Here is a 23,828-nt window from a genome sequence, read left to right on the forward strand (position 1 = left end):
CCACTTTTCTTTACAATGTTGCTTCAGTTCATTGAAGTTTGCAGACGTTTGTTTATGCACAGCTCTTGTAAGGTCCCACCATAGCATTTCAATCAAGTTGAGGTTTGGACTTTGACCAGGGTGTTGCGACACCTTGATTCTTTTCTTTTTCAGCCATTCTGTTACTGATTTGCTGGTGTGATTGGGATCATTGTCCTGCTGAATGACCCAATTTTGGCCAAGCTTTAGCTATCAGACAGATAACCTCACATCTGACAGTCAACTCAATGACAGCAAAGTGCCAAGGACCTGTGGCTGCAATACAAGCCCAAATCATGATCCCTCTACCATTGTGCTCGACAGTTAGTGTGATGTATTTGTGCTGATATATTGTGTTTGGCTTTTGCCAAACATAGCACTGCAAATTATGGCCAAACATCTCCATTTTGGTCTCATCTGTCCAGAAGGATTGTGGTTTGTCCAGATGTAACATTCCAAACCTACATGTCACCATGTTCTTTTTGGAGAGGAGAGGCTTTCTCCTGGCAGCTCTTCCAAACAAACCATACTTGTTCTTTTTCTAATTGCACTGTCATGAACTTTACCGTGTTTCCCCGAAAATAAGACAGGGTCTTATATTAATTTTTGCTCCAAAAACGCATTAGGATTTATTTTCAAGGGATGCTTAATTTTTTCATGTACAACTATTTATATTTATTCAAATAAAGTCATGTCATTTTCTTCTGGTTGCTGCACAATGGTGGAGGGCAGGGCAGGGTTTCACTTAACTAGGGCTTATTTTCAGGTTAGTTCTTATTTCTGGGGATACAGGGTAACATTTAACATGCTGAGGCCTGTAGAATCTGAGATGTAACTTCTGGGGTTTTTGCAGTTTCTCTGAGCACTGCACAGTCTGACAATGGGGTGAATTTGCTTGAACGTCCACTGCTGGGAAGACTGGAAACTGTCTTGAACGTTTTCCACTTGTGAATAATCTTCCTCACTGTAGAATGATGGACTTTAAACTGTTTCAAAATGGCCTTATAACTTTCCTCAGAATGATGGGCAACAACAATTGCTTCTCTACAGTCACTGTTGATGTGTTTCCTCCTTGGCACTGTGTTAACACAATGCTCTGGACCAGCAAACTGCTAAAACATCAGCTTTTATAGAGGTGGTCACACTTGCTGAATCAATTACTCAAGGGTAGTTGGTTAGCAGCACCTGGCTACTACTTAGCCTCTTAATTCCTCCAGAAGCAATAAGGGTGTACTTAAGTTTTTCACACATGGTTTTTCCATTTTGGCTTTATTTTTGTTAAATAAATCATGACATGGTGTAGTATGTCATGTGTTGCTGTTCGTCTAAGGTTATATTTACCTAATTTTCAGACCTGCCAAGGACCAGAAGATTTCTTTTATGTCCTAATATGTAAAACCATAGAATTCAAAGAGGATTTTTCATATGACTGTAGGTTTCTTTGTGGTACATGTAGTTCAGAATAGTATATATACCTACCTTGTGCATAAAGAGTAAGAACTGCCTGAATGGCTACATAGACCCCAGAAAACTGGTATGTTTCAAACATGACCTGCAAAACAAAAATTGTTCAGTTGTAGAAAACTGGTTACTTTAAATGTCATAGCTACGGTCTCAGTAAGACAATAACTATTTCTTGATTCTACTTTCTCTACTTGGTATATTTCATAAATCATAAAAATGTTCCCACAAGTCTCTTCCTGTCTCAAAAAGTAACATAGGTAAAATTCATAGTGTCTTAAAACTTGTAGACAAAGGGCCTTTTCGGCAGCTGCCCCCAGACTATGGAATGCCCTCCCGACTGAGATTCATCTGGCGCCGACGCTGATGACATTTCGGTACCAGGTCAAAACCTTCCTGTTCCAGAAGGCTTTTAATTGAAATAATATCAGCTGTGAGTCTGATGGCAATTTTTAGAGAATATTTTTTTTTAATTGCATTTTAATTATTTTGCCTTTTTATTGCATTTTAAATGTTGTAAGCTGCCCAGAGACTTTCGGGTAGTGTGGGTGGCATATAAGTAAAATAAAATAAAATAAATGTGGAAATCCAGTTTTGGTCATTTCTTAGCATTTTGTCGGAATCCTTAAACTGTCTGTTTCTAGGCTTTAATCTTCTAATTCAACTAAGCCAAATGTTTCAAACCTCGACAGCATCTTAAAAAGCAGAGACATCACCTTGTCAACAAAAGTCCAAATAGTCAAAGCTATGCTTTTTCCTGTAATGATGTACGGAAGTGAGAACTGGACCATAAAGAAAGCTGACCACTGAAGAATTGATGCTTTTGAATTGTGGTGCTGGAGGAGGCTCTTGAGAGTCCCCTGGACAGCAAGGAGAACAAATCTATCCATTCTAAAGGAAATCAACCCTGAGTGCTCACTGGAAGGACACATCCTGAAGCTGAGGCTCCAATACTTTGGCTATCTCATGAGAAGAGAAGACTCCCTGGAAAAGACACTGATGTTGGGAAAGTGTGAAGGCAAGAGGGGAAGAGGATGTCAGAGGACGAGATGGTTGGACAGTGTCACTGAAGCTACCAACATAAATTTTACCCAACTCCGGGAGGCAGTGGAAGACAGGAGGGCCTGGCGTGCTCTGGTGCATGGGGTCACAAAGAGTCGGACACGACTAAACAACAAATCCCATTTACAAAATATATGGCTGGAGTAAACAATATGCTTTCTAATAATATTGTATATGTTTCAGAAATAGCTCTTTATAATTTTTCACAATTGTATTCAATTTTTGCTTCATGTGACCAATATGTGAAATTTTACTTGGAGAAGTTGCCAGGTGGCTTTGAAACAACAGCCATTTGGGCTTTACACAAACAACAAACCTAGAATAAGTAAACTGGTAATTTATTGTCATTTCCAAATTTTACTTTCTGAAGTAAAACCAATTAATTGTTCAAATTTCGCTCTGATGTGCTCAAGTAAGTCAGAGTAGGCCTATTTGAATCAATGGCACTTACAGACAAGGTGACTCCCCAAATTTCTATTTATTCAATGGGCCTACTTTAAAGCAATCTGCTATAGTAAGCAATAGGATTTTGGCCAATAGGGGATCAATATTAATAACCACATGTATTTTCACTGAATAACTCTCCTATGGCACCAGATAATGCTGACTTTCCACTGTCATTTTAGCAGTTTCGGGAGCACAAATTTCACATGAAATTTCAGACCGAAATCTATGTTCCTACGGAAAAATACCATGTCTCCCGAAGAACATTACCTCCTAGAAGAAAGTCATTTAAGAAATGTTCTGGACTTTCCTGGAAGAAAGTTGTGTCGGTTCCCATTAGGAAAAGCTGGCCTGATATAAAATAACATGACCCATCCTGAAAATGAACATACCTCCACAATCTTTTCTCTGTTCTTTGTTGGATTCATGGGAGGTTCTGTAAGAAGAATTTTACAGTTTTTTGTATCAATGTTAAGTTTTTCAGGTCCAAAGGTATAGTCCCAAAGATGTTTCATATCATCCCAATTCCGGACAATGCCATTTTCCATGGGGTAGTTAACTTCCAACATCGACCTCAGTTCGCTTGCTTCATCACCAACCATAAGATCCTACAAGTTGCAAACAGAAGCTGGTAAATTTATGATTTCCAGAAACTTTCATACAATGCTTTATTTCAGGTTCATACAAAAGAAACTGCTTTTCTAAATTATGGTGGGGATGGACTCATTTAAGCATTCAACAGGAAAATATATTGCTGCATATAAACTTCATGGATTTTGATTCAATTTCATGCAGGTAACTTTATGCAAAAATAAGGTCCACTAAGAATGAGACTGGAACGTGTGTGTCCTTCAAGAAATATTCCATTATATACAAAATAGCACTGAGGCTTATGAAGCATTCATGTTTGGAATTGACATGTACACTTCCCTATTAGTATCTCTAAGGTTCTTGTACAATACATTTATATGTGGACAAGCCATGTGATGTGAAAGCGCACACAGGAAGAATAGGTCGGCTTAAGGGAATAAACTTTCCATGCATGTTTCATATTTCTGTGCACATCGCTAAATGGGCTAACAAGTGCTGCACAAGCATAAAGAAGTAGCAAAAGCAAATAAGAGTCCACAGATTCTACACTGATGTACAGAAGGGGAGGAGGATAAATGTTTTCAATAAGTCTAGATGATAGAATTGACTTCTGAAAGAAAAAAGTGCCACTTATTCCAACACTGACTTTCTCAATAAAACATGAAAATTCTTAACTAAACTCTGAATTGTATAGGTATTTGTCAAAGCAGGCTGCTAGTCACTTTGGAAGTTACACAAAAACCTTTAGCCTTCAAATCAGCAGTGTAATATACATAGGCATTCTTTTTGCTATACAGTCACAAAACAAGGATATCTTTAATCTGCTTCCCATCCTAGCAATATATCAATTAGTATATTAATTTAAAAGGAACAGAATGCCAAGAAAGAACAGATTAGATTTTTCTCATGCTTTGAAATTACTAATATAAATTTAAAAGGTGCAAATAAGAATGCCTATAAAAATAAAAAAATCTGGTTTATCTTAAACTATTCAAAGAAATGTAAGCCTTCTTTTAATAGGATTTAATAGTGTGTCCTTCAAGATCTCTACAAGTTCAAAATGTGAGCATATCCATTGCTTTTCAATCGCGTAGCCCATGGCAGTTCACACTAACTTATTTGAACCTCATGTTAGTTGTAGTTAAATTACCTGAAAAATTCAATTCACAAATTCAGAAGCAAAATCACACAAACTTAAAAAAAATCCAAACAAGATCCACCGTATTTCACCTAGCGCTATGCTAATTTCAAGATACCACATCTAAAACATCAGTTTTATCATTGACAGCATCAATTAAGAGAACCAGTTAAGACTTGTTCTTTCACACAATTTTGAGTGCATGCTTCAAATATAACTTGCTTAATACTGAATGTCAAACACATAAAAACTATACTAAATTCTATAATCAATGTTAAAAAGCATAAGGAAAGATGACCTATGTAGGATCATGATAGGACAACATACTTACGGCAAAGTCAAACATGTAATCCAGCTACTTTTTCCTCTCTTCACATAACCTGATTATCACCGACTACCATACTATACTGAAATCTGTGGGACGGTTTGCTACATAAACATGAACAGATGTAATTTCAGCAGCCTCAGTTTTGAGAACTGCTACATTACTGAAATCACAGCAATATATTCATGTATGAGCAGATCACTACTATTTCACATACTACATTTCTCCATGTGATCTATATACATGCAGATGATGAGAGGTCACATGAAGGGGAAAAAAGGCCAGTTTGTGTGAGTGAACCAATGCTACTTGTTTCAATGTTACTTGTTTTAACATTCCCTACTATATTATACAGTATAGCAACTGACATGGGAGCATCCTGTTTGATTCATCTGACATGGTCCAATATGTGGAGTCTAACGAAGATACTAACCATATGCTGACCGTTAAACCTGTAGACTAGTTGTATCTACAGGTAACTTTAAGTATTGGGGCACGTCACATCCAGAAGATATGTACAAGAGTGTGAAGCTACCAAATTAAAGCAATGAAGGTAGATTAAAATAGGTATGTATTCAAAACAATAATATGATAGGACAAGGGGGGGAGGAGGCAGCAGAGAGGCCACAAGATCCCATCAAGCAAAAAGAGTATACGACAGCACGTGGGCGCCTCACTTACCATCTTTTTGTTATTCTACATCAACAGGTCAAGAAAGATGAAGAAAAGGCAGAAGCAAGAGAATCAGAAGAGGCCAAGGTGAAATTTTTATTCCAAGTATTTCAAGTATACACAAAAGAAAGCAGAAAAATAGATGCAGGGAGAGGTGGCAATGCTCTGAAGTAAGCATACTTAAGACAAGTGATACAAAGTATACAGTTCAAAAAGCAAACATCCAAATCAAATTTTAAAAATATAAAAACCAAGCAGCTCCCAGAAAAACCTATTTCCAAGCAAACAATGACGTTGCTTTTACTCATGAATCTACAAATCTGATAACCAGTAACCTTTCTGTGGCAAATTCTTACTGAAATCCAGTCTTCGCCTACTGTCCTCTTAAAATTATCCTCCAATTCTAAAGCACTGAAAATTTAAACTATGTCTCAATGATTAAAAGCAGGAGCCTTGTGGCACAGTGATTAAACTGCAGTACTGCAGTCAAGACTCTGCTCATGACATGAGTTCTGATGGGCTTGACTCTGTCTTCCAGCCTTCTGAGTTCAATAAAATGAGTACCCAGTTTGGGGGGGAGGGGAAATGTGTAACTTGGATAACTAAATTCTAAACCAGTGGTGTCGAACTGTGGCCCTCCAGATGTTCTTGGCCTTCAACTCCCAGAAATCCTGGCCAGCAGAGGTGGTGGTGAAGGCTTCTGGGAGTTGAAGTCCAAAAACATCTGGAGGGCCACAGTTCGACACCACTGTTCTAAACCATCCAGAGAGTGCTTTAAGTCCTATGGGGTAGCATATAAGCAGTACAACTTTTGTTTTTAAAACAGTATTTACTGACTGAAATCCACTAGTGTAAGGCTGATGATGCCATCAGCTGTGGCTGTTTTCAGAAATTAAAAGTTTCCAGTCCTGTCCTCTCAAGGACTAAAGTACCCTTATAATCCCTTTTGTCATGGGGAAGCTGATGGGGGGTGCACAGGAATTCTTTGATCTCCAAAAATTGTCACCAATATTGTGGCAATTTTCAGGAATTAAAGGCCCACCTGTCCTATGGCCTCAACAATGAAGGGGAGCCTTGATATATTTAGGATGGGGAGGAATCAGAATTTTTTAATTTAAAAAACCCACTATGGCCTATGATGCCATCAGCCTCATGGGTAAAAAATTATGTTGCTGGACTGCAGTCAATAATTTGGATGTTCTTAAGACATTTGGATAATAGGCTTAAAAAGTGGGGTCTGACTAGCATAATACAAGTCCACGTGCTATTTGTTACCTACTCTAATATAAGCAGCCTTTATTAGCACATGTCACAGAGGAAACCCATCATATTCAAATAACATGAGACTGCTAGCTGCCTTTCACCACACTTTCAAGGAAGGCCAAGTCAACCTCACCTCTGCCTACCCCCCCCCCCCATCTAGATATTTTGTACATTCTAACTTCAGTCTCCTAAAGACAGCTTTCCTCTGCCAATATTTTTTTTCAAAAGTGGGAAAGTTACACAAATGGGAATGGAGGTGGAGGGAGTCTGGATAGAGAAGAACTATAAATGGACCAAGCATACTGTATTATTGAAAAGTTACCAACTCCTTTAAAAAAAGAGTAAGAATCAGGGTAGAATTAGCCAGTTTTATTAAACTGCTTAAAAGAGTTTAGGGAACAAAACAACACCATCATTATTTAAGGTCATTAACTAAACAATCCTAAAAATATAGGTCTTTTTTTTTAAGGAGAGGTGGTCATCCAGACTCTCTCCTATTTCTGGTGACACACAATAGACTCAACATATTGCTTAGTTAGTCAATATTCTGAAATATATTCAAGCTACTATACAATGTTTAAATACACTGTTACATTTGAAGCTACTTACAAATTATATGTACAAGGGCATCAGTTACACAGAATATTTCAGCACACCTGATATTCCTTAAGTTAAATTTGTTGGTTTACAAGAGGGGTAGGCAAGCCACAAGACCCCAGAAATTTTCAGAGTACAAGTTCCAGGAATCTACACCACTGCTTAGACTATCTAAAACTGACAGGACTGAAGTCCAAATACTTTTGGAGAGCCATACTTTGCCCACCCTGACTCACCAGCAAAATCCTGCTTTGTGCTTTGCTTTTGGAATTACTTGGAACTCTCTACTATTAAATATCATATTTTGGAAAACTGCTATAACCTAGTACACAAAGAGAAGACACATTAGAAATCTGACTATGCTTCTTATAGCCACTCCCACTTTTACAGGCCAGCAAAATTTGACCTTAAGTGGAATACCTTTATCTTTATCTTGGGGGCTTGGAAAGTACTTTCTCTCTCAACATAGAAATAAGTATTGTATAACAATCATCCAGGAGCCTTTTATACAAACTGTTTTAAAAGGCAAAGCACACTTAGTTAAGAACAAGAAGCTCACCAATTTCCCCAAATATTAACAAGTAAAAAATGTGGCTAATGACACTTGAGGTTGTCACACCACATCAACCCACCTCTTATAAATACTGTATGTTGCTTTGCCAGGAGTAAAGCTCTAATATACCAGCATCTGGCACTGGCTTCCTGTAGTCTAGCTCTCTAGAATGACAAGTAGGTTTTGACTAGGGATGTAATGAATACCCACTGAAATTCTTTATTCTCACTGAATTTCTCACGGAGTCCTCGCTTCTATAATATTTCCTGTCTTGGAATAGCAACAAGAGGACTTGTTTTTTTTTCCTAATCAACTCTGATTTTTTGCACAGGAATACCATGCACTACTGCATAATGCACCAGATTTCATCTGCAAATCTTCTGTCTTATGTAAAACATCCAGCAGTGCTTAGGGATATAAATGATTAGCCATGTATATCCTTGCTTCTCTCCTCTGATAATTTTTTTCTCCTCACTGTGCCAGAGGGTACATAATATCTAACACCATCAAATCAAGAGTTGTTACACAAATTACTAAAGCCCACATCACTGTTGCCTTACTATGTGAATTTTTTTAAAATTAGAACCATCACATGAGTTGCCTACATCTTTAGAAACTCTCAGTTCCTCTGTGCTCACTGTTTGTGTGGGTACTTAGTTTTTTAAAGATAAAGGATAACAGATCTACAGAAGACATACCATATGCAAGTTTCAGAAATCTTGAAGCCGCACTCCTGTGTGCCCTTCTCATGCACACATCAGAGAGAAGAATCTGTCAAGTATTCTTCACATTCACCTTTACAAGTATATATTCCAGTAGCCTATCAGCATCAGTGCCAGCCCGTCCCCCACCAAAAACCCTAAAAGAAATCTGCTTCTGCCATTCTGTTGGTGGAATCTGCAAGGCTTTCCTGAATAGTTTCCCTGAACAATGTATGCACCATTTTTCTTGAATTGCATAGAAATGAATCCAGTGCTTTCTCTACAACAGCCAGAACCCTATTTATGTTTGTGTAAGGTTTGCATAACTTGTTGCTAGTAACCGTGGCTAACTGACAAGGTGCTGTAGTTGTTTCAGTCACATGATTGATCCCACACTTGATTGTGCAACAGGCATGCAAATTAGCTTCAATTAGCCAAGACAAGTTACAAAAAAATTAAATGAGCACCAACAGACAAGCTTTCCCTTAATGACTTGCTATCTGAGTTGGGTTTTTTATTGGATGGTTGAACATGTTTTTCCTGTTGCTTCTGTTTACTGTCTTTTAATGTGGTATTTGTTTGATATTTTTTAAATATTCATATACAGTACTTACTGTTTTCTGCTTTACATATTGTCTTTTAACGATGTAAGCCACCTTAGGTCCTTCTTCAGGAGAAAAGCATGTTAGACATATTTTAAATAATAAATCAAATAAGAAATAAACAGGATTCTGACCAAAAAAAGAGAGTATAATCAGCAGAATGTCCCATGAGAAATATTTTTAATCTGCTACTGAAAAATCTTGTGATGAAAATTCCTCCCCCCCCCAATTTGCCTTAAAACAAGGTGTCATGAGGTTTGCATCACTAACTCTGATCTTTCTCCCTAATCTCTCAGAATATGTTATTTTGACAATGCTATTTGTGAGTCAAGAGAAAGATAGCAGACACACTAAGGCTACTCACAACTGTGAAAATCAGATTTACTTGACATCCAATCAATACACAAGCCTGGTAACTGAAAAATGCAATAAAATGTCCTTAGAATATTTCTAAGAGGTAATTTGGGCTAGGGTGGGTGAAAAGAGTTTTTGATATTTGTTATATTTGAAGTGTTTTTTCAGTCTTACATAATTGCATTTTGAGATCATCACCACCTCCCCTAGGACATCAAGACTGGATAGGCTACAAATATAAACAAGTAACTGAATAAACTATTAAGGAAAGAATTAAATATGAAATTACTCCAAAAATATAAAGCATAAACCAGTTGAACTGCAGCTACCATAGTTCCTTCACTGTCTAGCTTCTGTTCAAGCATTTTTATGATTCGGTTACAGAAAACCTTTGTGGGACACAAAGACCTGGTAGGCTGAACATAATGCCTGACACTAATAAGACTGACAGACATAATAGTTGGCAGGATTCTCCCCCCCCCAAAAAAAAACACTACTTAATCATTTTTAAAGTTTAGAAGAAGATCCAGACAATAAGCATCCTTCTTTCCTACACTTTCTGTATTCTTTTCTTCCCAGGTCACTTACCTGTTTGGATATACTGAATAAGAGAAATGAGAACTGTTTGTTACATTTTCTCTGAACTGCACTAAGTGGTCACAGAAATGAATGAATATGTACTCAGACACAAAATGGCGTAGTGGACTGGTAGATTATACATACTTGCACACAGTGGAGGAGAGTGGGAGATATTTTGTGACTCTAGCATTTCTACCCCCATAATTTCCCTTTTCTTTTTACTAAAAATAAGGTGACCATTCTCCTAAATTCATCAGAATCCTGGCTGTCTACTCTGATGGGAATACCTCCATTAATTATTGTGTCTCAAATGTGCTGGACACTGTCAGACCCCAAAAGCCTAGAACTCAGGGTAAGAACATTCTTCAAGTCCAGGGCAGTAAGACAGGAAGGTATATATTTCAAATATCCAATCAGGAGACCCTATTGGAGAAGCAAAAGAACTGCTGCCCAAGATATAGCTGATTTCTGCCTTGTGAGGGCCCTGAACAAGGTTAAGAACCAACCAAAAAAATCGCTGTCTTTATAGTGGTGAGACAGAAAGATAGGCTTAAACCCCAAACAAAGTTATCTTGTGTGAGACTACACAGAGACAGACAAGTATAGCTTTCACAGCTTGAGAAAAGCTTATGGAGCTTGGATTGGTCCTTTCTGAGGCCTTCTGCCCCTTGCATGTTTAACAAGAGTAACTCTGACTATGTGTTTTCATCTCCTCCATACCTGCTTTTCTTCCTTACAAATTCTCTTTCTAGTCACCTATGTTCAAGGGATGAGCCATGTAACAAACTTCTATCTCTAGCTAGGAGATTATTTTCAACAATTTCTATTTTTTTCATTGTCAACATTGATGCTAAATTATTCTGCAAACATGATTTTTGTCCTCTTAATACTGAAACGCAGCTCTGCTTTTGCACCTTCTTTATTCACCTTCATCAGGAATCTTTTCAAGTCATTGCTATTTTCTGTCAGTAATATTGTATTGTCTGTGTATCTCTGATTATTGGTATTTCTTTCATCAATTTTCATTCCACCTTCGTCTAAATTCAGTTCTTCACGATTCCATATATGTTCTGCATACAAGACTGAACAGAGAGGGAGATAAAATACTCTTGTCCAACAACACTCTGCTTCTCCACTCTAACAGTAGTACTACAGCTGATTACTCCCTTCTTGGGAGTGGAATGCATATTGAATATTTCCAGTTAATGAGCTACTGTTTTGTTTTCCATATTTATTGGCATACTCTTCTTTAGGAATCTGAAAGATTCAGTCTCTGCAGCTTGGAACAGTTCTTGCAGTGATTTACTTCTTCCATATCTTTTGAGAACAGTGTTCACTTTCTAAACCTGTAGGCTCTTCATTATAGGATTTTTCTTCAAATGAATCTGCCATCCTCACATCTGTTCCATACAGGTCTTAGTATATAATTTTCATTTTTGCTTTATTTTATTGTGGCCTGATAATTTGTTCCTTACTGATTTTTCAGCATCCCTATTACAGATTTAAATTTCCCTTGATTTTTTTAAATTTTACAGAAGAGATCTTATTTTTCTCCTTTTGTAGTTATCTTTTACTTTTTTGCACTGATTATTGTAATTGTTTTCTCTGTCTCGATGTTTCACACGTTGAAAGATTGCAGCTAGGATTTTGACCCTACTTCTATCATCTCTTATTTTTGCTTTTCTTGTGTCCTTAACTATTTAAGAGTTACCTTTGTAATCCATATAGGCTTTTCCTTTCTTCTTACTACAGAAATTAGTTTTTGTACTCTTCCCTGATAATATCTCCATTCAACAATGCATATATACAACAATGTAAAACATATCTATAGAGGTTAGAATGCAACTTACGAAGGTGCTACTTTTCTGGATACAAGAAATCACTCCCCAGCTTATTTCCACACACCTCAAGATAAATTTAGAATTTCTTCTCACTACTGTGTACGCTGAGAAACAGAGACAGGCCTAAAATCACCCAGTGAATTGTGCGGCTCAGCAGGGGTCTTAGCCTGGCTTTCTCCAACCTATGTCCATCATATTCACTATTGTAACATCATGCTGTACACCATTCAATTCAAAATCTACATAGCTGATAGCCTCACCAAAGGAAAGAAATGTTCTCACTTTTTTCCAGATAAGGAAAGCAGAAATGTAGTTTGCCTTAACCCTGGTACTAATGTCTGATGAATATAATGCAAGTGTCTGAGTAGTTAGAGACAAGAGATATGGAGTGCCTCATGGCGTCTCTGTGTCCAGAAGAGAAACCAAACTAGCCACTAGATATGAGAAACCATCCTCCTCACAAAAAGGTCTTTATTTTTTTGCAAGCCAGTAACTTTTGTAAGCTTATCTACAAGTTTTTTAAACTACCTAACACATTCTACATTAGACGCACTGGCATATACCAAAGTACAATGCAATGTAAAGAATTTTTGACATATTACCTTGATTTCAATGTTTCCCACTTTGGCAGTTGAACGAATAATGGGTCTTCCAACCAAAGCCGGGAAGATGTGTTCTGGAAAATTGGATCCTGCATACCCACATTTCACAAACTGTAAAGAAAACCAACAAGCTTGAAGTTAGTTTGCTGTTGTGCATATGCATTATAATAGCTCACAGGTACAATTTTGTTATTCTAACATGTATCTACTGTGAAATCTATTTGTAAACAATTGTGAAAACAAACATTTCAGCAGACATTTTAAAATGTAATTTGATAAGGAAATACTTGAACCAGGAAGAATCCTGGTAAACTGTGGTGGCAGACAACCCCTAATTAATGAATTGCCAGTTATGTTCCTAGCTGTGTGACTAGGAAAGAAAACAACATTTTGCTAATTAGCAGCAATTTGCTTCTGTGCTTTACTCCATAACACTTATACTAGTGTAAATCCACAACAGGATTCTAGCCTCCTGGTGTTTAAATATATCTGAGCACATCACATAAACTACTGCAAAATTAGATTTCTCCACATTTTGTATTTATGCTAATATAATAAGTTATAATAAGATCAGCACAATCTAACAGTTTCTAGTTACTGGATATACTGCAAGTGATCAAATCTAAACAGCTGGGCTTTCTTAGCAACTGCAGATGTCTATTGGGACATCAAACTATTGGTACTCTGAAGGTGAATATAGAAAAACAATCTAGAGAATCTTAGTTGCTACTAAAAAAAAGTCCTCTCCCCTTTAGATTTATAGAAAGGGTTGAAGGTTGTAGGGGCAAGGCTTGAACTCTGCAGATGAATGAAATTGGTAGTTAGAGAATGGGACACAGTTGCCTACATAACCCCCTGGAGTGTGATTAGCATAAGGATTTATTTCGTTGGCTCATATAATTTATTTACCCAATAATGTCACTTTCCTATATTAATTTTCATGTCTTTTGATTACATTCTTGGAAAGATAAGAATTCAGAAATACGTTCTAGTTGACTTAATGTCTTGTTATCTAGAATGAGTCCAGCTTTCCCATGATACCAAAGGTGAAGAGTAAGAAGGGGAGAGAAATAAAGCAGTTGGGGGGGGGGGAATTGTGCTAGCCACCCCTGCTGCAACAGCTTCTCTTCATTGCTGCATCACCCTCTACACCTGCCTACAGATTGGGAGAGGTTTGCAGGATCTCCCTGCTTTTAGAAGAGACTTGGAGGAACACTAAAGGGAACAGTTTGTTACAAGTATCATGTATGGATGGGGATTTGGAATCCTACGAATTTGTAGTAGACAAGTTGCCAGTTATGTTAAACGTGTTGAAGTTAAAACAGAGCAGACTTTGTGGGTTTGGGATTGAGAGAGGTGCCTCAAAGTAAGACAGAACCCAGTCACAGGCAGATATCACATAATTATCAACTCTCATGATACAGTGGTGCCTCGCAAGATGATTGCCTCGCCGGACGAAAAAACCGTTAGATGAAAGGGTCTGGTGGTTTTTGGTGCCTCGCAAAACGATTCTTCCTATGGCCATTTTTCGCACAACGAATGCACTTGCAGAGGCTAGCCCTGCACCATTTTTGAAGATGCGCCCCTTTCCCCTGCCTTCAGCAAGCCTCCGAACGGAAAAAGGGGGGGGAAGCCTTTTTCCATTCGGAGCCTTACTGAAGGCAGGGAGAAAGGGCGCGATCTTCAAAAATGGTGCTGGACAAGCCTCTGCAAGCGCCGCTCGCAGGGACCCCCGCCAGTCTTCTGATGGTGCAAGGGAAGCCCCAGGGGACCTCCTAAGGCGGCGATCTGGACAAAGGGGGGGGAAACGGCAGTCCTCTAATGGTGCTTCCCCAGCTCCCTAATTGGTAAGTGACTTTCTTAAAAAAAATTCCCATAGGAACGCATTAATTAAATTTCAATGCATTCCTATGGGAAACTGCAGCTCACAAGACGAAAATACAGTCATACCCCGCTGGACAATTACCCTGTATAACTATGAATCCCCTTCACGACAATGTTTTTGCTATCGCTTTTGTGATCGCAAAACAATGTTTTAAATGAGGGAATTTTGCTTAGCGATGATCGGTTTCCCTGCTTTGGGAACCGATTTTCGCTTTATGACTATCAGCAAACAGCTGATCACTGGGTTTCAAAACGGCCACCGGCTTTCAAAATGGCCCCCCCACTGTTTTCTAGGACGGATTCCTTGCTATACAGGCACTGAAACAGTTTTCAATGTGTTTTTTTTTTTCATTTCGTTTGACGATGTTTTCGCTCTACAGCAATTTTGCTGGAACAAATTAACATCGTCAAGCCAGGTACCATTGTATCGCAAGACGACATTAACCTTGGAACGGATTAATTTTGTCTTATGAGGCACCACTGTAGAGAGTATTATAGAGAAATGAAGAAAAATTTTATAATTCTACTATATATAAAGCTGTTATGGCAAATGGTTTAAATATGTTCAACAGGAAAGAATGGGTTATAATAATGCAACTATATATTGTAGGCTCCCTTTTTGAGTGAAAGTTTAAATTTAGAGAGCATAATGAGAAAGATAGCTGCTACGAACCTGGTGTGCAATCTATCCTGATGTAAGCACCAACTCTTACTGGAATTATTTTCACTTGCATGCATCTTAGTACAGTGGGGCCTCACTTAACGATTACCTTGTTAAACGATGAATCCGCTTGACGATTAGGTTTTGCGATCACTTTTGCGATCGCAAAATGATGTTTCAATGGGAAAAATGCTTTACGATGATTGGTTCCCTGCTTCGGGAACCGATTTTTTGCTTTACGACGATCAGAAAATAGCTGATCGTCGGGTTTCAAAAGGGCCACCCACTGTGCAAAATGGCTCCCCGCTGTGTTAGGGACTGAGTCTTCGCTTTACAGGCACCCGAAAATGGCCACCCTATGGAGGATCTTCGCTGGACGAGCAGGTATTTCGCCCATTGGAACGCACTGAACGGTTTTCAATGCATTTCAATGGGCTTTTTTATTTCGCTTGACAACGATTTCGCTCTACAGCAATTTCGCTGGAATGGATTAATGTCGTGAAGCGAGGCACCACTGTACTGTACATCTCTTCACTTGCATGCATCTTAATACAGTGTTGCAAAATTAAAAGGGAAAACAACATCAGACCATCACAAGGTCATCCAGTCACTTCAATATATTTTGAAAAATTATACCTTCCAAAGCTAACAACTAGAGGCCAATGGTTCAATCTCAACTCAAAGATACACTTCCTGTAGGGAGGCAGGATTAAGCACACCTGCTTTCTGCTGACTGATTTGATAAATGTTGCCTTTACCAACAGGATTTCTCTTTTGGTTAAAATGCACCAACAAAAGAGCTAAAAGGGGGGTTGAGAAGGGTCAGAGCCAGGAACCAATTGAGCCAGCCGGCCTTTGGTCATCCTGGTCCATTCCAAATGGACAGCTGGAGTTAAAAGATTCAGCACAATTTACTGGTAAACATATTCAAACACTTACAAAATAAAAGAAAAATACTGAATATGGTATAGTGGTTACCTGACAAAACTAGGAAGCAGGAGACCTGGTTTCCAATCCCCACCTGCCCATGAAACTTACTGGGTAATATTAGGCCAGTCATACTCTTAGCCTAACCTGTCTCAGATGGTCGTTGTGAGGATAAAGTGGGGAGGACAGACATGTACATCATCCTGAGCTTGCTGCAGGAAATGCAGGTATGTCACCAACTTATAAAATGTGACTAACTTATAAAATCTATGTCATATGTTCCCAAAAATGTAGGAGTCCTGCCCATTAGACTTTCTCTAGTGGGATATGGATATATAAGATGACATTTTCCCCCAATACACATAAAAACAGATGCTTTATCAGCTTTGAGAAGACCTACCACCCATCGGTGGCGCTGCGGGCTAAACCGCAGAAGCCTTTGTGTGCTGCAGGGTCAGAAGATCTGCAGTCATAAGATCAAATCCACGCGACGGAGTGAGCGCCCGTCGCTTGTCCCAGTTCCCGCCAACCTAGCGGTTCGAAAGCATGTAAACGCGAGTAGATAAATAAGGTCCACCTCGGTGGGAAGATAAACAGTGTTCTGTGTATAGTCGTGCTGGCCACATGACAACGGAAACTGTCTCAGGACAAACGCTGGCTCTACTGCTTGGAAACTGGGATGAGCACCGCCCCCCAGAGTCAGACATGACTGGACTGAAAATGTCAAGGGGAACCTTTACCTTTACCTTACTACCCATAAACAAGGGGAATCAGAACACTTCTAAACGACTCATCCAATGCATTTCTTCACTCTGTAGTACGGAATGTTGTAGTGCGTGAGTGCCTGGCAAAGCACTACCAGCAATACATCAATTCAACTGGAAAATATTGGCCTTGCATGTCAGAAATCTGACTGAATTGCAAGAGAAATGGCAAACCATTTCTTTTTTTCAAGTTATCATATAAGGCTGGCACACAAAAATGGTATGTGCTTAATTATGTTTGATGTTTCTAAAAACTTTTCTTACGGAGCTTATTATTTAAAAGGAGAACCATTCCTATTATTAAAAGCATTAACTGCAGAACACTTTAAACCAGGACTCAACTGCCTCGTTTGAATGAGTAGCCAAGCGCGAAACCTGAGGCTGCGGTGGAGAGGTAGGCGGGCAGCAGAGACGCCTGGGATGATACATACGGCTGGCTGAAATTAGCTGTATGAATTGCAGGCCTCAACGGGGACTTCCGGCACATGCCGCCGCCCGACAGGGAGGGGAAAAGAGAGACTCAGCAAAAGCAGCACCCGCAGAAAAACCATGTATTAGTATGATAGAGAGAGGGGGGGTGGGCAGGAAAGGGGGCTGCAAGACGTTAGGCCTTAGTGAGAAGCTTCCCTAATATTTTCGCACTACAGAAAATAATAAACAGGAAAGCAGAAAAGAGCAACAGCTCGCCCTGTATGCTTTGCGCCCCCTAGTCCACCATTAGGATAGAGTGGGAAAAGACGACTAAATTACTTTTAAGGAAGAGACAGGACAAGGAGGGAAGAGAGGCTCCGGAACACTACTGGCAAAGAGAGAGAGAGAAAGAGGGAAGGAGGAGGAAAGGGATGGTTTCTCTTTCACCTACCTAGCAGGTTCATAGGCATTTATCCGAGAATTTTTAAAAGAGGATCGAGCTTTTCCTACCACCGCCCTCAAAAAGAACTCCCAATCTGTTAAGAGTTGCGCAAATTTGCTCGAGAGTAAGCCCCTTGGATTCGCTGTACTTCACTTCCGAGAAAACGGATGCAACCCCGGGTTTTTTTTCCCCCGAGTAAACCCCCGGCTCCGCCACCAGGTGCCCACCGGGTTTCTCCTGAGAATGAATACACGGGAAGGGGAGAAACCTGCTTCGGAACCCCCCCCCCCAGGCTCTCCCCCGCCCTCATTCACACCGGCAGCAGCAGCAGCAGCAGCAGAAGGAGGGAGGGAGGAAGGAGGCTGCTGCTCCACTCACCCCGGTGCCGTTGTCGCAGACGACCACTTTCCTGCCCAGCGTGTCCATGTTCCTTCCTCACAGGACCGAGAAAGACTGGCGTGAGTGAGTGAATGACGGCGGACGCGCCCCACCCCGGCTCGAAACAGGCCTCTCGTCCCTCTCACAGCCCCGGAAGGGAAGGCAAAGGAAACCCCGCCCGCGAAGGACCCGCCTTTCTGCCCTGCAGCCGCTGCGGCGGCGGCGGCAGCGGTGGCCCGATCCTTTCGCCTTGATTGGCAGAAATAGAGCCGTCCAATCAGAGCCCGGGATCTACCGGGAGCTTTGGTCTTCATGGATAGGCCGCTCTGCGCCGCCGTTTCCGCTCCCCTCCGTTGGCCTGTTGCCTTGGCGACGGGCCTGGGCGCTCGGGCCGTTTCCATCTGTGCGAAAGAGCGGCGGCGGCGGCGGCGGCGGCAGCTTCAGGAGGGGCGTGACGATAAACGGGGGGGGGGGAGGAGGAACAGACACGTACAACATCCTGAGCTCATGACATCCTGAGTTTATGGCAAGTGGTGATGGACGAATGTTTCAGGAGATGGTCATGACGAATGAATGAATGAATGAATGAATGAAAAGATTGAAGGAAAGTGAAAGTCCCTCCCAGAAAACAACCACTTGTTTCAACACGCTCCCTCCCAGCCCACATAGTTAAAAGTGGCCACAACGAGGAAGGCTTAAAAAGGGGACAGGGAGGAACAAGCTATGCTTTGTGCTGTTTTCAGGTGCTATCAAGTCACTTCCAGTTTATGGTGACCTTAATAGGTTTTGGGGGGCATGTGAGATGCTCAAGATTGGTTCACCAATACAATTTTCATGATGTAACAAGGACTTGAACCAAGACCTCCTGAGACCTAATCTGTTGTCTTACCCACTGTACCACATTGAATGAAATCCTATTATGTAGGTTGTGCTTGTGAAAGGATGATGGTGATGTCGCTGCCATGGGGAGATTTTCATTAATTGAAGATTTCTTCTTTTGTCGCCAGTCCTGTAGCTTCCACATGGTGAAATAGATTACTGTTGGACAAGCTGCAGGCTAGAAGGAGGAAGTTTTAAATAGTGGAAGTATGCCCTTGCTGTTGAAATCATCAACCTTCTGCATATATAACTTAAGCAACAAGACCTTGAATTTCATTTTGTGTTATACCTAGTGACATAGGAAAACAGAAAAAACTGCAAATATTTTGTTCACTCATTTAAAGTGAATAAAACCGTAGAGTCGAGTCCACGGTAAATGTGGAACCCATCAGATGGGGAAAAAAGAATGATGTGTAATCAGCACTTTGAATGTTCATTACAGTTACCAATGCTCTTGCTATTCCGAAAGCTCATTACCAGTATAATAGTCACCATTTCCCCCCCACTTGACTTGGTTCTCAACCTTTTACCATTTGTTCCATGTATATAAACCGATAGGCTAACTATTATGCCCTGTTTGAGGAAGTGGATCCATGAAAGTTCATACTGAATATATTAAATATTTAAGGTGCCCTAAAACTTTTTTTTACTTTTGTTACACCTTTTAAAGTGTATGCTTCACTTGACATTAATAATTATTTCATTTGTATTCTAGTTATCTTTGAATGCTTTCAACATAAATGTGAATTCTTTACATACTTTAAAAAAATCACTTTCTTAACATTTATTTTTCAGTACTGAGAATAATGGAGAGACAGGGATATTTGTAATAGGACAAAGAGGCTACCCAAAGAGAAATACCACAATCCAATGTGGTGCAGCCATAATGGAAGGAGTACCTGGTAGTTTTAGAACTGTGGCAGTTTGACATGGCAATGCTCTATAATTTAACAAACAAAGATCCCCCAGATTTTTTTTAAAGTCAGTTTAAAATAGAACAAGACAAGGTGAAACAATATCTTGCCATAGTCAGGTAATCTATACATTAATCTTAAACTAGGAATAGGCAATATTTATACTGATCCCATGCAAAGTTGCCTATTCCTCAGCCCACTGAAACTGATAGCTTTTGATACTTCTAATATTGCATAGGACTGCATGCAGCTTTGACTGCCTTGCTTGGTATTAGCCAAGTCATGAGCATCCTGCATTAGCATATTGCTCCACCATAGCAAGGTCAGTAGTCAACTCATGCTTGTAATTAGTGAAATCATGAGCATACTGCCCCACCATAGTCAAATCTCATGGCATCTTACCCCACCACACTCTTGTCTCTATATGCTTTAATGCATTATTACTTTGCATGAATAACATGTACGTAAAATAGTGTTTATAGAGCAAGGTTGTAATACAGACCTTTGCCTCTTTTTGTAACATTGACCTCTTTGTGTCCACCAAGTCTGATGAAGTACTGTACACCAGTGGGTACTTAATAAACACATAATTGAGTTTTTGGTTTTTTTGCAAATTCTTCAAAATTCTTTTGCATCCATTTTCTTCATACCCTAAACTGAAATTTCATTGAGCATATGCACTTCTGGCAACACGTAATGGTACAACTGCCCTATGTAAATTCTTTTACTGTACAGCAAAGATGGTTGCTGTGTTAAGTGACTTTTCTATGAGTTTCATGCAAAAAGACAGCCTCAAATACTTAGTTTTTTTTAATGGGCTCCTTATAATATCTTTTTCATGGCAGGGGCAAGAAAAAAATGTCCAAAAAGAGCCCCCCCAAAAGAACCGAACCCCAAAAGGGTGAAAGGCTGTATTGTGTGACTGTGCCCATCCTTATTCATTTATTACTTTCATTCCCCCCCCCCCCAGCACAGGGCTTAGGAAAGTTCGTTTTGGTGCAAATGCTGGAAGATAACTTTTTAGAGCAACAGCCTCGAATCCCGTCAGAAGGCCAACATGGGGAGATTTAACGATCAGAGGGATTGGTGACGGGATACATTTATAGGCCACTAATAAAAAAAACCCAAATATTTAAAAAATCATGCAAAATGCAAGTTTTTGTGGGTGAATCACATGATCACAGAGACTGTTGACATCATCTTCAGGACTCAGCCAATCCTGAGGGTGCTGTTGCTGCCTTGGGAACCCAACCCCAGTCTCCTGGGTCTTTGTGACCTCGCAGAGCCCCACCTCTCTGCTGGCAGATAAAAGGGGCTTGCTGGGCAGGGCAGGGCAGGAGACCAGAAGGGAGGCCAGTGGCCAGAGGGCAGTCCAGCAGAGAGAGCGGCTGCAGGGGACCCAGCCCTTCTGCCCAAGGCAAGATCTCTCAGGAAAGCAGATGAACTTGCTAAGCGGGCTGGCGAGTTAACAATTCGAGGATGGCGAAGATCCGTGGCTTGAAGCCTGCTGATGTCGGCGATGGACCAGGGGAAAGTCAGTGGACGTTGGCAGACAGAAGCTGGTGGAATCTCCCTGTGGAAGCTGACTGAGGCCGCAAGGCAGAGACCGGCAGAGGTTGGCGGATAAAGCCGGTGGTGGACGTTAGCCTCCAGAAACCAGTTGCCCGAAGCTTGGTGGATATCGGTGGATGGAAGCCCAGACATGGGTGTGAATGGCTGGTGAAGTAAAGGTGTGCGTATGTTGGGGGGTTGGCTTGTGTGTTTGTGTGTGAATGGGCTGGCTGGCGTTCTGTGGGGATGTCGCCGGGGTGTGAGTGTGACCCAAGGATTTGGGGGCTGGTGGAGGCCGGCTTCAGAAGCGGTGTGGAAGAGATGAATGGGTGGATAATCCTGGTTGAAGCCAGTGGATGTTGGCAGGCGGAACTTTGGGATGAAGTTGCCAGAACATTGGTCGGTGGATACGACTGCGTTGAAGCAAGTTGATGGCCATGGATGAGCTTGCCCCTTAATTGTTTTTTTTCTCTCTCTTTCTCTTGCAGGGCCTGAAGCTTCCTCTTCCCCAGGGGGATGCGAGGGACCAGAAGGCAGGTGCCCTGCTGGATCTGAACCAGGCCGTTGTCTCCGCTGAGGATACCTGTTTTGTTTCTTTTCCAAAACCAATGAAAGAATTTTTCTGGAATGGTTTTGAAGAGTTGTCTTGTTTGTCAGGGGCTCTCACAGGATTATCTTCCCCATCCCCTCATTATATCTGGGGCCCAATGCCTGGGGTGGGTCTTTGTGAAGCCATGGTGTGGGGCCTTGTGATGTCACAGGAATTGGGAACATAATATTTCTCCATGCATGTCTGAGGGAGTGAGCTAGGCATTGTGGGTTCCCTCTCTGAGCTCCTAAGCAAGTATACAGTGGTGCCTCGCATAATGAGCACACCGTTTAGCGATGAATTCGCATAGTGATCCGTTTTTTGGGATCACTAATGCGATTGCATACCGATGCTTTCTATGGCCGAAAATCGCTTTGCGACGATTGGTAAGCATTTCGCTTACTGATTTTTGCATAGCGATTTTTTAAAACAGCTGATCGGCGGTTCCAAAATGGCCGCCGGACGCCCTAAATGGCCGTGCGCAGTGTTTTCGCGCCCTGCCCTCGCTTATCAAGGGCGCGAAAATGGCGGCCGGATGGGAAAACATCGCAGAACGATGAGTTTTGGGCCCCATTGGAACGCATTAAACTTCGTTGGGTTTTTCCATTCCGTATAGCGATGTTTCCCCATAGCGACGGTTAATCCGGAACAGATTAACCTCGCTATGTGGGGCACCACTGTATTATGTGTCGTGTTGGACAGACACAGGAAGCCAGTGAGCCCTGGTGCCATTTGGAGAGAGTTGGGTACCCAAACACTATGGCCACCCCATAACAATAAACGAGAGTCACTCCTTCCCTTCCACCACTGCTCCTCACATTTGTTTGCTGGCCTGGAGATTCAGGGGAGCTCAGCCATGTCCTCTCTCAGCAGCTCATTCTCTGAGACCTGGAAAGCCTAATCTCCATCATCGACAACTATGAGCACTCCATGGACCGCTTGCAGAGTACAAGTGGGAAGAAAATATGCCACTTCAAAGAAGCTTCCAGTCCAACCTCTCACGCCAGTGCCACAACCAAGGAAATGGAGATAGGCAATCATTTGGAGATGAACGTACATTAAAATTCATGTGGATCCATGCCATGGATAGATGGCAAAATACACTTTTACCACAAAATCTGCTGATTGAGCACAGTGGCTGCCTCTGAGCACCTAGTGCAGTGATGGTGAAACATTTTGAGCCTGAATGCCCAAACTTGAACACAAAATCAATTTATTTATTTCAAACTGTCAATACTGCAATTAAAACCTGAATGGTGAGGGTTTAGTGTAGAAAAAAAAAGATTGCTCCTGCACTGCAAGGGTTAAATGCTTGGTTTCCCCATCCCATGGGCAGTATTAACAAAAAATACTGGTCCTCCACTCCCCCATTGGGCTAGACCAGTCATGGTCACCATTGCACCCCTCCCGCTTGACCACTGCACCAGCAGCAGGGAGTGCCGAAATCCGAGATCGGAGGACGGGTAAGTATTTCTCTATGGCAACTTATGGCTCGTGTGCCCACAGAGGGGGCTCTGTGGGCCAGCTGTGGCAAGCGTACCATAGGTTCGCCATCACTGGCCTAGTGGTTCAGGTGTCTATGAATGCAAGCCTTGATTTCTCTGTTTGAGAGAGAGCCATAGTTG

At 41.0% G+C, this 23,828-nt stretch overlaps 1 protein-coding gene and 1 long non-coding RNA gene across 3 annotated transcripts in view; one reads left to right on the plus strand and one right to left on the minus strand.

The window, feature by feature from the left end:
* Window positions 1-18,469, minus strand: part of ACTR2 (actin related protein 2) — a 29,689-nt gene extending 11,220 nt beyond the window's left edge. The window contains exons 1-5 of one of the 2 annotated variants that reach the window (XM_078377368.1): window positions 18,271-18,454; window positions 12,804-12,914; window positions 5,721-5,735; window positions 3,378-3,593; window positions 1,498-1,570 (exon numbers count right to left, since the gene is read on the minus strand). In XM_078377368.1, the coding sequence (XP_078233494.1) occupies window positions 1,498-1,570; window positions 3,378-3,593; window positions 5,721-5,735; window positions 12,804-12,914; window positions 18,271-18,318 (463 nt within the window). In that variant the 5' untranslated portion in view covers window positions 18,319-18,454. Of the gene's footprint in view, window positions 1-1,497; window positions 1,571-3,377; window positions 3,594-5,720; window positions 5,736-12,803; window positions 12,915-18,270 lie in introns of both variants that reach the window. The other variant, XM_020803359.3, reaches the window with a different exon arrangement.
* Window positions 18,470-18,752: 283 nt separating this feature from the next.
* On the plus strand, window positions 18,753-22,242 carry LOC140708436 (uncharacterized). Its single transcript, XR_012088614.2, has 2 exons — window positions 18,753-21,793; window positions 22,103-22,242. It is a non-coding gene; the product is annotated as an uncharacterized LOC140708436 (long non-coding RNA).
* The last annotated feature ends 1,586 nt before the right edge of the window (window positions 22,243-23,828 follow it).

This window comes from Pogona vitticeps, chromosome 1, assembly GCF_051106095.1.
Source record: "Pogona vitticeps strain Pit_001003342236 chromosome 1, PviZW2.1, whole genome shotgun sequence".
Taxonomy (NCBI): Eukaryota; Metazoa; Chordata; class Lepidosauria; order Squamata; family Agamidae; genus Pogona; species Pogona vitticeps.